This window comes from Arabidopsis thaliana (assembly GCF_000001735.4).
Source record: "Arabidopsis thaliana chromosome 1 sequence".
NCBI classification, from domain to species: Eukaryota; Viridiplantae; Streptophyta; class Magnoliopsida; order Brassicales; family Brassicaceae; genus Arabidopsis; species Arabidopsis thaliana.
In genome coordinates this window covers 23,135,204-23,149,248 of record NC_003070.9, presented here as the reverse complement: position 1 = coordinate 23,149,248, position 14,045 = coordinate 23,135,204, and the positions used below count along the sequence as shown (strand labels likewise).

The 14,045-nt window shown below is 31.7% G+C and overlaps 4 protein-coding genes across 5 annotated transcripts; 2 read left to right on the top strand and 2 right to left on the bottom strand.

Annotated features, from left to right (window-relative positions):
* Positions 1-881: 881 nt before the first annotated feature.
* AT1G62530 (hypothetical protein (DUF863)) lies at positions 882-3,049 on the top strand (the record flags this gene model as incomplete). Of its 2 annotated transcripts, NM_104932.3 has the most annotated exons (4): positions 882-920; positions 1,058-1,104; positions 1,823-1,976; positions 2,093-2,917. In NM_104932.3, exons 3-4 carry the CDS (start codon positions 1,863-1,865, stop codon positions 2,915-2,917), a joined length of 939 nt encoding a protein of 312 aa, NP_176442.2. In that variant the 5' UTR covers positions 882-920; positions 1,058-1,104; positions 1,823-1,862. The 2 variants fall into 2 exon arrangements, with proteins under 2 accessions (NP_176442.2, NP_001117534.1); NM_001124062.2 differs by lacking the exon at positions 882-920 and having other exon boundaries at positions 925-1,104; positions 2,093-3,049.
* Positions 3,050-3,717: 668 nt separating this feature from the next.
* On the bottom strand, positions 3,718-4,864 carry AT1G62520 (sulfated surface-like glycoprotein). Its single transcript, NM_104931.3, has one exon. It carries the CDS (start codon positions 4,741-4,743, stop codon positions 3,901-3,903), a length of 843 nt encoding a protein of 280 aa, NP_176441.1. The 5' UTR covers positions 4,744-4,864; the 3' UTR covers positions 3,718-3,900.
* A 6,971-nt stretch (positions 4,865-11,835) lies between these two features.
* Positions 11,836-12,529, bottom strand: AT1G62515 (uncharacterized protein; the record flags this gene model as incomplete). The annotated part of the gene is made up of 2 exons (NM_001334035.1): positions 11,836-11,898; positions 12,137-12,529. 2 exons carry the CDS (start codon positions 12,527-12,529, stop codon positions 11,836-11,838), a joined length of 456 nt encoding a protein of 151 aa, NP_001322411.1.
* Positions 11,995-12,883, top strand: AT1G62510 (Bifunctional inhibitor/lipid-transfer protein/seed storage 2S albumin superfamily protein). Its single transcript, NM_104930.5, has one exon. The coding sequence runs from the start codon at positions 12,168-12,170 to the stop codon at positions 12,615-12,617; it is 450 nt and encodes a 149-aa protein (NP_176440.1). The 5' UTR covers positions 11,995-12,167; the 3' UTR covers positions 12,618-12,883.
* Positions 12,884-14,045: the final 1,162 nt, after the last annotated feature.

Genomic DNA, 14,045 nt, shown 5'->3' with positions numbered 1-14,045 from the left:
AAATACAGAGAAAACGGACTGCAAAACATAATAGATTAGAACCAAAGACAAAACGGAAAAAGCTCATCCCATGCAAGAGTTGTACTTTAGACGTCATCGACTCGAACGGCTTTCCACTGCTATCCGTTCATGCAACCAAGCCGGACCACCCAACGCTAGGTATGAAAACTTGTTTAGAAATAATAAAAGACGTTAAAAAATCAAACTCTCAAAAGATAACTAGCAACAGTTTCTCACTCTTTCCAAGCAATATAAATGGGCCTTGGACCCTATTTTGCAAAACTAAAATATAAATTGAAGGCCCTTATAAGCTAATGAAGTTGATAAAACGAAAAAAGTTTGGCCTTGTGCCGTGGGCAGAGCCCATAAACCGGCCTGACTTCATGCCTTATATAGATTACATAGATCTACTATTTGTTTTGGTAATTAGATTTCTTTGTTACCATAACCATTTGCTCGCTCTTTTATTTTTATTTTGGGCAGCTTTTATTGTTTTTGGCAGTCTTGCTCGCTCAACCTAAATTTCCAAATCTAACATAAAAACAATTCAAATTTCCTCTGAGTCAAATTACAAAAGGAAATATACAATCATTGTGAACACAAAGAAAACAATTGAATATACAATGATAACTAGAAAAAATGGAAACAAAAATATTAGAATCTAAAATATTTTTGTTTTAATATAAGAAAGTGTTTTGCTTATGCCATTGATGGAAATAGAAAAATTATTGTATGGTTTTTGATATTCTTTTGAAAGTATGTCTTTGAGTTATAAAAAAATAAAAAGGATAGAAACGAAGTTGATATATATAAACATAAAAATGTTTGCTAATTGTGCCCACTAACACAATAATAACCACTAATTCTCAATCTCTCTAAAAATAAAAAATAATAAAGAGAAACACTTCTCGCTCCTCATGGTAAGATTTCTTCTGTAATTCCTATAACCCTATACAAACAGACCTGACATATATATATATATATATCTGTTGATTACATCTCAAAGACTCTAACCATGAATATTGTCTTACTAAGATTACTTCTATTTGTCTCATAGGTCTGTTGGTCAATCTAACAATTGAAAGCTGCAATTTTATTTTCTGGGTAATGATTCTTCTCTCTTGTTTTCCCTATTAAAATTATACTGTCTTTGAATTAGTTTTTGAATTATTCATAGTAGGAATATATTGATTTTTCCTCATTATATATTAATTGTTCTTTTGTCGATAATTTTGGTTAGTCATCATTGAAATCTCCGGTAAAAGTCATACTTAATGATCAAAATCATTTCTTTGTTAGTGTCACGAAATTTGCATGTTTAGAATAGATGCATAAGAAGAGAAATTGATTCTCTCTGTCTATGTATGTGAATGATCAATACAAGTTCAGTTTTTCATGAAATTTTCTGCAAATTAGGAAGGTTTTTCAAAGGATTTTGGATTCAGAACCTTTGAAAATCTGAATATATTTACTTTTAAACAATGATTAATGGTTTTAGTTACTTCTAATTAGATCAGTACCTGATAAAAATCTTAGTCAAATTTGTTATTCGATTTTAGTTCTTGATAATGGTTCTGTACAGCAATATTCAATAGTTATTTATATTTGTCATGTTAGAAGTTATGCAGCCATAGATTATGTGTATACATTTTCATAGCTAGTTTTCTTTTGTAAATGAAATCATTTGGAATCTGTAAAGGCCTGATTCTAGGGTTTAAGCTCGATTCTCTGTTCCAATTTTTGTGGCAATGTCACAGTTCTAACGATTTAGTTGATGTTTTGAGTATGGATTGTCTCATTATATATCCATTGCATTTGATAGAGAGACGTCCTATGGAGAAAATAAGACAAAAGGCATTGTAATGTATCTCCACGGTTTGTCCAAGGACGAAATTTTGTGCAAGAAACGTTTTGAATCGTATGAAGAAAGTTCTAAGAAAAATCAAATTAGAATGGTCACTCTTTTTGGGCAGCAGGTAAAGATTTTTAACGTTATGTCGCTAGTATACTATTTTAAATCTTTTTGTTCTCATTGTTGCCTTTGTTCTTAATTAAAATAGCAAAAATACATGTTCATCAACTCTCATTTCAGGTGTATACAGCAAGAGACGAGAGCTTTGTGTCGTGTAATGAGCAGGTGAATAGAAACTGCCTTAATCCACTGATGGAAGATTGTGATCTTCAACTTCCTGAAAATCATGAAAGCGTCGAATACCGAGAATTCCACAGCATTGGTTCTTCCCAAGATAGCATAGATTTGAGGATTGAAGCATATGGCACAAATTTGTGTGGCAAGAAAAGTGAGAAAGTGAATATTTCAGATGGATCATGTTTGCTGGATCTTAATAAACCCCCGGCTTACGAGCCGGTTTCAATTGATCATCAATGCGGTTTAGATGGTGTACATGAAAAAGATTGTTCAGCATCTCCAGCTTCATGTTGCACCGCAGAAAACAATTCAAGGACTGAAGGAGAAGATTCGTGTGAAGTAATTCAAATGGCAGCTGAATGTTTAGTCCACATCTCAGCTGTTTCTCATAATCAAAGTCACGGTGTCCAAGAACCGGGTCGTTCTTGCGATTCATTTGAGCTACATACTTTAGAAATAAGAGAAACTGTCCCTGAAGAGCTCTGTTGTGTATCATCAAAGGCCATATATGACTTCAGTAAGAAGAAAGAGTTTGGAGTCAAGCTGAGAAGAGGGAGGAGAATGAAGAATTTCCAAAAGGAGATACTCCCGGAGCTTGTATCGCTCTCTAGACATGAGATTCGAGAAGATATTAACCTCTTAGAGACGGTTTTTAGATCGAGAGATTACAAGAAAATGCAGGGGAAGACTAAAGATGGAAAATGCAAACCAAACCTGAGAAACACCAAAGGTTTGACTCAAACGTATGTAGGTAAAAGAAGGAGATGATGAAATTCACGGTGCTTGAGGTCTTATAGACATTTGCTCTAGCTCCATTGGTTTAGCTTTAACATATAGCAGTTTTCAAAATCATTCACTATATTGAAAGTTAGAGGAGGAAGTTGGAACTTTGTTCGAGTCTATGATCTTCAAAGATTAGTTGGTTCTTTTAAATTCTTGAAAGATTCGCTAGGACTGATTCCGTAAATTATTTTATGGGCCTAATGGGCCCAACAGGCCTAATTGTTTTTTTTTTTACATCAACAGGCCTAAATTTTACGCTTCTGTTATTTCTTCAATTTTTCATCACTTGTGCATTCTAAATATTCTTCTCCCTGCGGATCCAATGTAACTTTCATGATTTCTCATTTTCAATTTTTACTCTTTTTCTCTTCTTCTTTTTTTGACTTTAAATCTTTTACAAATGCTCTTTAGTGGGAATCACTTTTCACTGATTATTCCTTCTTTTGAACTACTCTCATCTCTCAGTTAAAATTTTGAAATTATTTATTTTATATTAAAGAAACGTTACAAAATTTGAAATTTTCCAACTATAGCTTTTCGCTTTAAGGAAGTAGTCGTGTAAGTAACGTAAAAGATATTTTAGTGGATAAAATATTTTACTATAGATGGAAGAAAATTGAATGTAGAATCAAAACCCAACTGTAAAAATTAATAACAATTGACTGTGTAATAAAATCTATTAATGGCATTGTAAAAGCCAACGCACCAAAATATTCACTATTTACGACATCATTTAATAAGAAAATATTTTACTACTAGTTGGGAAAGAAAGAAAGAAAGAAAATCTACTAATTGCCATTTTTTCTTGTCGTCAACAAAATTAATTACCATTTATCAACACAATTTTCTACCAATTTTACATTGGAAATAAAAACAAATCCCTAAACATTAGGGGAAAATTGCGTTGATAAATGAAATTACAATGTCAAAAAGTTAGAAACTAAAATAACTTTTATTTTTTTGAATTTTTACAACCGATAGATTATGAGAAAACAAGGCAACACCGCACGTGTATCGAACACGAGCAACTCTCCGTCGTCACCACTCACTGAGTCAAACCGTGACCTCAAATCCGAGTCATACTTTAACTCGTTTTGCTTAGTGACCCGACCCGCTATGACCCGACAAACCAACATTGCCTTCCTCCCTTTCCCACCGCCAGCTTTCTCATTCGCCGTGCTACTTCCGGCAAACGTATATATCGACGCGCCACCGCCTTTTCCTCCCAAAATACCCCACGCGCTGCCACCTCCACCGTAACTTGGACCCAAACAGTAAAACCTCATTGTTTCATTCCCGTCGGCAACCGAACGCGCGTTCTCTTCACGCGCTTTCCCCACGCTCCTAGCTTTCACGGCTTCACGATACTCTTCGAACCGGGTCAAAGTCTTAGACCCGTTTTGCACTTTGAAAATCATTTCGACCCGACCCGAAAACGGTTTCGGACCCCAGCTCGTCTGAAAGATAATCTCCACCACATTACGTGACTGATGACCTTCCGATAGCTCCGTCAATGTCGGTAAAAACGGATCACGATCACGAACTCCGGTTGATCGGATCCGGGTTGATGGTGATAAAACCGGGTCGGTTTCTCGTTTATCCGGTTTTGGATTGGGTTTCTTCGGTTTAGGTTTGGGTTTTTTGGTTTCGATCACATCTTTTAGACTCTGTGTGCTTTTTCTGCAACTGTAGCTTGACATGAGATGTTTCGGACTCGGGCTCGGATTCGGGTTCGGGTTTTTAATCGGATTGTAAACATCATCGAAAGCTTTCGACTTGCATTGTAACGATTTGACCCACCCATTTGCCATAATCAAGATCCGGAACCAAAGCTCTCTGTTTTTTGTTTTTCTTTCAGTCTCTCTCTCTCTCTTTAAAAACTTGGAAAAGAAACAGAAGCAGAAGAAGAAAGCAACATGGCGCGATGATGATGATGAATATTAAAAGTGTACGTCGAAACTTGGGAGTGTAAATTACGGTATTACCCTTTAGTTTAATATAACATAGTAATTTTTTACAACATAAATTTATTTTTTTGATTTATGTAAGATGATTCTACGATATGACCCCATTCCTTCATATCACTTTTGTCTTATTGATTTTAAGTTTTTTCAAAAAAATTATAAGAATGGAAAATTTGTTTTTTGATTTTATGTAAGGTAATGCAGAAAAACAAGACGGAAATAAATGTAAGATAAAAATTGACAGCCGGATTTTATTGTTTTTATTTTGGTACAGTCTTGTGATTCTTGTCTTTTTTTTATCATAAATGGATCACAAAAGAACACGAATAACATTTTTTAAAAATACGTCAACTTCGTAACTCTATTTGTTTTTATCTCAACAATAGAATTTCACATGTAATGTCTATTCAAGTCAATTAAGATATCTGGATCTCTTAGTCGATGACAAAAATATTTCGAAATCAACGTAAATTTTACGCTATCTTACAAAAAATATTCAATACAAAATAATGATTTCATTTCAACCTTTTTCTTAGAATACGCATTTCTACTTAATTTGTATATCTTGTTTATCATACAAATTATAAGTTTTCTTCTTGTCATAATTAATTAAAGCTAGTGAGCTAAAACAAAACTATATGTATTTCTAATTTTCTACACCATAGAATTTTGTAAGAATCACGATTCATTGTCGTCTTTGAATCAATCAGTGGTCAATGGTAGCTTGTTTGTAACTTTAAAAGTAAAACACCAAAATAATAAAAGATTCGAAGATGAATTAGAGAAAAATTGCACACAAAAAAAAAAAAAAAAACTATTTCTAACTATCGAAATTGTATATATATAAGCTAGTTTACTGTAACTAATTACTAACTTTGTTACTAACCAAAATGAAAGTCTATTTCAATTTATTTTGTCCTCTCATGGAACCCAAAATTTGATGCAATCTGACTACTGACTAGCTGATGTGTTTTCACAAAACATTGTATCAGTGAGCAAGTGATAAAAGCTATCTAACTTCACAAATTGTGTCTGTCAATGCTGAATATATGTTTCTGCACTACAGCGAGATATAGTTGGCTGCTTTCTGGTTCAGGAGTTCACATAATTTAATTCATAAAATCAACTCAACTAACACTCTGAAATATACACAATATAAATATAATATAGAGAAAATTGTATACTACTCACTAGGATATGCGTATCTTAATCACTTGTCATGCTACTAATATAAAAATAATTGTTTGCTTTTAAAAATAGGAGGAATCTTTAGAATTTTGAGATTTACAAAAACAAAATGGAAGAATAGAAGAATAGAAAGAGAATGGAAGCTGCCAACGACGGACTATTAAAACAAATCGCACTGAAAATTTTGAAATTCTCACATAATGACACCCATTTTCTTATCTGTCGTCTTCCTCTTATTTTTTCTTAATTACACACTTAAATTAATAATTATAATAATCTATACCCTGATGATATTACAATTGCCTTGTCTAACATAAGTAAGCATTTGACTAATTAGTGATTAATGCGTATATATGACATTGTTGGTTCTGAATAGTGTTCAAATATTTTGTAAATCCGTTTGTGTCACTCAATATATAATCTATCATACCGTGAAAATTTCAATTTCAATGACAATTTAGAAAGTTTCTTAGTATGAACGATTATACACTTCAACAGTATGTATCATGTATGATGCGAGTTTAAATTCGAGTGACGGTGCATCGACGATACTAACACAAATTACTATACTACATGTTTGATCTTAGATATTATAAAGATTTAGGTTGCCACTAATTATATTTTAAAGTTTCTATTTGACGCAATTGCTTAGTTTATACAGATGATAAGTGTTTTGTTATACTATATGTCTATATATATGTAGAAGACATATTTTAAATATGATCTTCTACTTAAATATTGCTTTACTTTATGTGACAATAATTGTTATTATCTTTAGTTAAATTTTATACCAACCATATGATTCACAGCTCAGTATGAATATATATGCATTTATAAGAATTGATACACAAAGCTCCGGAATTTATCGAATATATATATAACCATGCCAGAGTTATACCAGCTTAATTTGGTTGTATTAGTATATAATAAATCGTAAAAATGAGATATTAAGTGTGTTTATGAGAAAATGTGTATGTAAAAAAAAAAACAGACATTAGAAGTTAGAACCCAAAAAAAATATCAGACATGTGCATTAAAAACCGTATATACACTATACTTGAAATCTTATGGTGAAAATATTTTTTTAGTAGTAAGAAACTTTTGGGAGAGTGGGTCGTGTAGTAACATGAGGAGGCCACAACGTTGATATATGTAAACACATAATTAAAGCAATTCTAGTAAACTATTACGAAAAACTAAACAAAAGAATAGAATAATACATACTCCCATCCCGCACGTAATCATAAATGGTTTGAATTCATGTCCATACTTGACTCAAAGTATTTAAATACTAAAGTCTAAACATCACTACGCATCCTTAACTTTTAGAAATCTATTCAAAATGACTCTCACTATCTATATTGGAAAAGTAGATCCATTTTATCAAAATTCCGATTAATTCAATATCATAAGAAGTATATATAACTAGTGAAATACTCTATAATTAAATTATTAAACAAAGAAATGTAACTATAGATAGTCGTTAAAACTTTAAACTCAACAAACTATATGTAGTATACTAAACAAATTAAACGTACAAATATATATTAATTTTAAATTAATTAAGCAAATCAATAAAATTTGGTAGAAAGTTCAAAGTGGTATATACTAAACCAACTAATACATATATATTGTAAACTGTATATATATGGACTAAGCTGGTAGATTCCAAAGTTTAGGGTTGCGTTGTTACTTGGAAAAGTTCAGTGACTACTTTGTGCAATCTAAGTATCTCTAGGGCTTAGTTTGCCATTTTCACTTTCATATTCAAATTGCATGAATAGTAATAGTATATTATAAAGTGTGTAATGATTATAAGATCCAAACTAAGTAAATAAATAAATCAAATATGGATGGAGCTAGTTTGGAATTGAAATAAAAAGGAGAGCCAAGGAGGAAGTTTGGTTGGGTAGAAACTAGGGTTTTGTGAAAGATGTAAGTTTGTAATTGTAATGTTTTTTTTTTCGACAGCCTTTTAACTTCACGCTTTGCCCTAAGAATCTTCTTGGTCTCCTCCGGGAACGGTGTTCAAATTTTAATCCTCCTTTTTTGTTTTTTAATCCTCAGTAACCGATTTACGTATATAATCCTGGAAGAAATAATCTCAACCAAAAATAAAATGTGACACTAGTTACTAGTTACGAGTGACACAAGTTGAATATCTCGAAAAAAATAGTTGGACGGTTGGACATTTAATTTGATATATTTTTTCAAATGGGTATACATCTATATGGTCAATATCAGCACCCCATTTTTCATTAGTTGATCTGTATTAGGATATACTTCAAATAATGAGATGTAATACTATTCTACCATATAAGGAAATCTCATTATGTATAAATACTCTTCTTATGTTAATGAATAAATCAAGTTCTTTTTAATTATATCATGGTATTAGAACCATCCAATCGTTGGATCATCCAGTGGATGTTGTTTCAACATATATCTACGCTTCAGAGCCAATAATATCTGAACGTAAGAAGGGTGTTAATGAAGAAAATCCCACATCGAAACTTGGAGAAATTATTAAGTAGTATATAAAGGGTTAGAACCACTCCATCTATTGCCCAGATTAGGTCGCTGGTACCATGTTAAAAACCCAAATCTATCATGGTAGCAGTGACCTAATTTGTTTTTTAAATGGCCGTCGTTGCTTGGCTTCAGCAACCGCCGCCTTTGTTCTAAAATCATTAACCTAGCCACCGATGTACTAACTAGTGTTGCTTCCATTATCTTCTATTTTCTACAATTTTTAAACTATAAATATATTTGATTTTACCAGTTATCTATTAAACCTAGCTACTATTGCCTCGTTTTCCATAAAAGCCACCGCTGCAGCCGTTTAACTTCTTCTTTGCCGCTGCTTCACAAGCTGTCGCACGTCTATCTTCTACCGTTTCTACAAGCCATTGGTGTCGTTGTTTTCTATGAAAGCCACAAGCTGCCGCTTCACTTCTTTTACTTTGTTGTCGTTTTACAAGTCGACGCTCTTCTATTTTCTACACATATGTTTGAAAATTTATTGTCCAAATTGGTGCTCGAAATTTCAGATCACCAAGTTGAAGGAGGGTATTAGGATATATTAGGATAAATTTAAAATATTGAGATGTGATACGATTCTATCGTATAAAAAAATCTCATTATGTATAAATACTTTTCTTATGTTAATGAATAAACCAAGTCTTTCTAAATTATATCATGATGGTATCATTTTTCCACATTACGGCTTTAAAGCGTGACGGTTTATTTTTACTAATAAACTACTGGCTATCAAGTTTGTAAGAGGTTGGTTCAAATGGTATAGAACATAAACCATTAATATGATTATTTTTGATGAACAAAATATTTAAAATCAGAATAAAAGTAATCATTTAAAAAAAAAGAATCAAAGCTCAATAATTAATAAGGTTCAGATCTTGTTGTTTTGGAGTTTACAACGTGTGAATTCAGAAATAACAGTCAATAATTTTTTTGATCTATGAAATAATAAATACAGTTTTATTTCATTATGAGCTCCCAATAGCTAGGTTTGGTTTCATTTGAAAAATGGATTTCAAAATTAAAATCTATCAATGCTAGAATCTATCAACATGATGCATTCCAATCTAAAGAGCTTTTAATGTACCAATTACATTTTTTCACCATATTTCAAGAATTCAAAGAACTTACGCTGACAAGAACGTACGCTGTTTATGCAGAGGTTGACCAAAAAAAGTATATTTATTGATGATTACAATCTCAATATATCACATATACACACACCTCTTATACAGTTATAATTTCCCTTCCATCTCTTTCTATTAAACAGAAGTACAATATAACTATAATTAGCATCCCACTCTTTCCTATATAGGCGATCAAATATCCTGCAAATCAATTAATGAAAAAACAATGATAGATTCATAACAAAATTCGATATTGGTAGGGTTGATAGATACTGGTACGGTTTTGCAATACTTGAATTTTGGGCCATTTGATGGGCGAAGGCCCAATATGTCCATGTGATTTTGCAATGGTTAAAATATTGGGCCAATTTTATGGATGAAGGCCCAAAACTCAAGAGTGTCAACTGTCGAGTATTGATTGAAGTGCAAATGAATTAAAAAATGGTTTTGTTATACAATGTGAACAAAAAATATTTTAACAATATATGGTACATGTAAAATTTTTAGATTATTACACTACTGAATTTACAAATCTTTCATTTTGTGTGATTTGATATAAAAAATGTCAAACGACAAGAAAGGTTAAGAAAATTCTTCGGAAACATTTTAAAAAGTAAATCTCAAAATCAATAACATCCGAAAAATACACAAACATAAAAAAAAAGGTTCAAAACCTATAATTGTAGATTATGTAAATAATTATAGGTTTAAAATAAAATGACTTCCACCTTCCACACAAAATGTTTGTGTACAGAAATTAATGTGTTTTGACACACAAGTTCATAATCTATAGAATGGATCATCTTTTGTCATCCATGCACACGTGTACGAATTGTAAATAAGACATCTTTAGTAATCTATGTGAAGTAGGCCTTTTATGTATTATCATATATCATCTTATATTGTTTTCAATTGTTTTTTCTTTTTTGAAGAAAATGTAAAATTTATTCGGAAAAAATGTGTTTACTCAACGGAAATTTGATCGATTTTAAGTTACATAAACTGAAAAAGTAAAAGAGAAACCAGCCTCCTTCAATTGTTTCGTGAAGGGCACAAAGAGAATCAGCAGCTCCACTATCACATATTCTGAATAATGTTCATTTCTTTGAAACATTAAAGTATGGAGATTGAACATCATGGTTAGAAATGTTTATCTCTTTGTTAACATTATTGTATGGAAGTAGAACATCGCAGTTGGAGTTTCTTTGAGAACTGTAAATGTATGGAGATTGAAAATTACGGCTTGACATCTTTTACATTCCAAACGGCTTAACTTTTTTTTTGCTTTTTTCTAGAGTATATATAATCTTACAACATTTAACAAACACATTGAACATTTAATTAGAAAACAACCAAAGGTTAATAACAAAAATTTGAAATGTTTCAAACAACTTCTACATATTTTTGGATAATCGAACGCAGAAGATACAAGGAAGTTGCTTTAAAAGTATACAGATGAAGTATATCTATATGTCAGAATGTCTTCTTTCCGACGATATGCCTAGGTTATAGAGCAATTAGATTGAAACTTTGTCATATCTAGATTAATAATGCGACTTTATATATTAAAAAATACTACCAAGAGGATAAGTTCAAGAAGAGTTTCATCATAATCTGAAGAACCTAACAAAAATCCAAATATTCACCTTCTGTTGTTTGCCAGATCAATGTCCAAGGACCACACATGGTTTTAATCTTGTCATTTTCCTGCAAATTTCAATACTAACTATAAGAAAATAATGATAATTCAATAATAAGATAATAATGAGAGTATGTGACTAAAAAGAATAAAGATTATGTAGATAAATCACTCGCGATAAAAAAAAAAGATTCATAATTTTATTAAAAATTATAGCTGAACTTACTGGATGTTTTTTCTTAAGAAAACTGGACAATATATATTCCAAGTGTTATATGTTTTATCTTATAGAAAAGAGTCGTGGGAAACTAAAGGTGCAAAACTTCTTATTTACCTTTTTAACAAAAAAAAAAACTTCTTATTTACCATAATATACAAAATGGACAATATATATTCCAAATTTTGCTTTTGTCAATTTGCCACCACAGAGTTATCTAGCACTTGAATTTAATCATATAAATTGTTGGAAGAATCTTCTCGAACCCAGTCTAGAATCAGCACTAACATGCTCTGTTTACACAGGACATTCATATATCAAATAACCTCTTTTTATCAGTAATCAAAAATAATTATAAACCAAAAATTCAGAATTTCACCGATGTTTTTCTTAAATAATCACATATATGAGGTCATAAACATTCTCGGCATGTCCTTCAAACTACTATAAAAGCAACTTCGAACCCTCCATCTTTCTCCAACATCCCAATTCACACATACCAAAGAAAACAGTACTGTTTGTTTTTGAAACCTCTCCTCTATAACCAAAAGTGAGATTAACAATGGCTTCAAGAACCACAAAATCTTTAGCTCTTTTCTTGATCCTCAACTTCCTTTTCTTCACAACAATATCCGCCTGCGGTAACTGCGGTTGCCCTTCTCCCAAGCCAAAACATAAACCTAGCCCCTCTCCCAAGCCAAAACCTAACCCTAAACCCAAGCCAACACCACACCCTAGTCCTAGCCCGGCAATAGCCAAATGCCCTAGAGACGCCCTTAAGCTAGGAGTTTGCGCCAACGTACTCAACGGCCTACTAAACGTAACCCTTGGCAAGCCACCGGTCGAGCCATGTTGCACCCTCATCCAAGGACTCGCTGATCTTGAGGCTGCAGCTTGTCTTTGCACTGCGCTCAAGGCTAACATCCTCGGTATCAACCTGAATATCCCACTCTCTCTCAGTCTTCTTCTCAATGTTTGCAGCAAAAAAGTTCCTCGTGGCTTCCAATGCTAATCAAGAACCTAATTATACAACACACACTTCATATCAATATAATCTTCTTGTTTGGACAGACAAGATGATTTCTACCAAAAAAAAAAAGATTATATATTATTGTCTTTGTTATCTTGTATTTGTGTGTTCATCTAGTTACTTATGTATGTGTGTATGATTGCTTCTAAACTTCACAGTTATGTGTTTTTTTCTGTTCTCTTATATAGTTTCATTGGGGTGTGTATTTGTTGTTGTATGAATTAATAAATAATATCCTTATAACATCTCATCTTACAATACATCCAAAGTTACAAAACACAATCATTTCAATATATAAGATTATAAGGTATATATGGATATTATTGTTGCACATCGAATTTTAAACAATAATTAATTTGAAGACTGCAATCCCTTGTGTGGAAACCGAAGGTTTAACCATCAAAATTGAGGAACGACTTTAGGCACAACAAAAAGTCTCAAAATAAGAAGATGTGAAAATGAGCAGATCGTTGATATGAAGTAAATTAAACCAAACAAGAAGAAGCTAGGCTCATGGCGAAAACCATAAAGTCCAGTTATCCGTAAAATCGTGCAGAGATAATCTTCAGAAGTTACGGAACCAATTCATGATTCAAGCCTAATTTACTACATGCGCGTGTGTCTATCAAAGTTTAATAAGAAAGATTTGTTTTTCTTAACCAATACTGGAAACTTAAGAGAAAAAATACCCATGCGTTTTAACATCCAAAATTTTACGGGAAAAAAAATGGATCGACACAGATATGAACATGTCAAGCATCAGGTTAGATCTTTACAAAACTGTGTCAACCTCTTATCATTTTAGTGACACTGACAAATGGATATGGATTCGAAGAAATAAATTTATAAAAATGTCAATATATGGAATAATCAAGTATGAACATTAAAGATAGATGGTCAACTTTATAGAACAAAAACAAGGGTTTTTAAGGTGTTTCCCCCTACCCCTATATACTTTTCAAATTTAATTTCCAGCTAATGAATTCATTTGACAAATGATAAGAAAAAAAAAGAAACCAATTATCTCGGTAAGAAAATAAGAATAAAATCAAAAAAAAATTTCGTCCACAAGAGAAATGTAAGCAGTTATTTATAATAATATAATTAATAATAAAAAAATTAATTTGGTACAAATCAATTAGCCTTTAAAAGATAAAATGTTATGTGCTTATTTTTTGTCAAACTAAAAACAAATGTTGTCTTTATTGTCAAATCATGTCTATTGATATTTTTTTTTTGTTCATAAGTCTATTGATTTATATGTCATCTTACACACACACACGAACATTCAAGTAAATGGGACATTTTGTTTTACGTGTAAATGGGACATTTACGTGTAAGTAAGATTTTCTAATATTTTTTTTTTTTCAAGTAAGATTTCACTTTTGCTAGAACTCATTACATGGTATA

Excerpts from the sequence above, each read along its gene's own strand:
- AT1G62510 (NM_104930.5), top strand. The coding sequence starts at position 12,168 with ATGGCTTCAAGAACCACAAAATCTTTAGCTCTTTTCTTGATCCTCAAC.
- AT1G62520 (NM_104931.3), bottom strand. The coding sequence starts at position 4,743 with ATGGCAAATGGGTGGGTCAAATCGTTACAATGCAAGTCGAAAGCTTTC.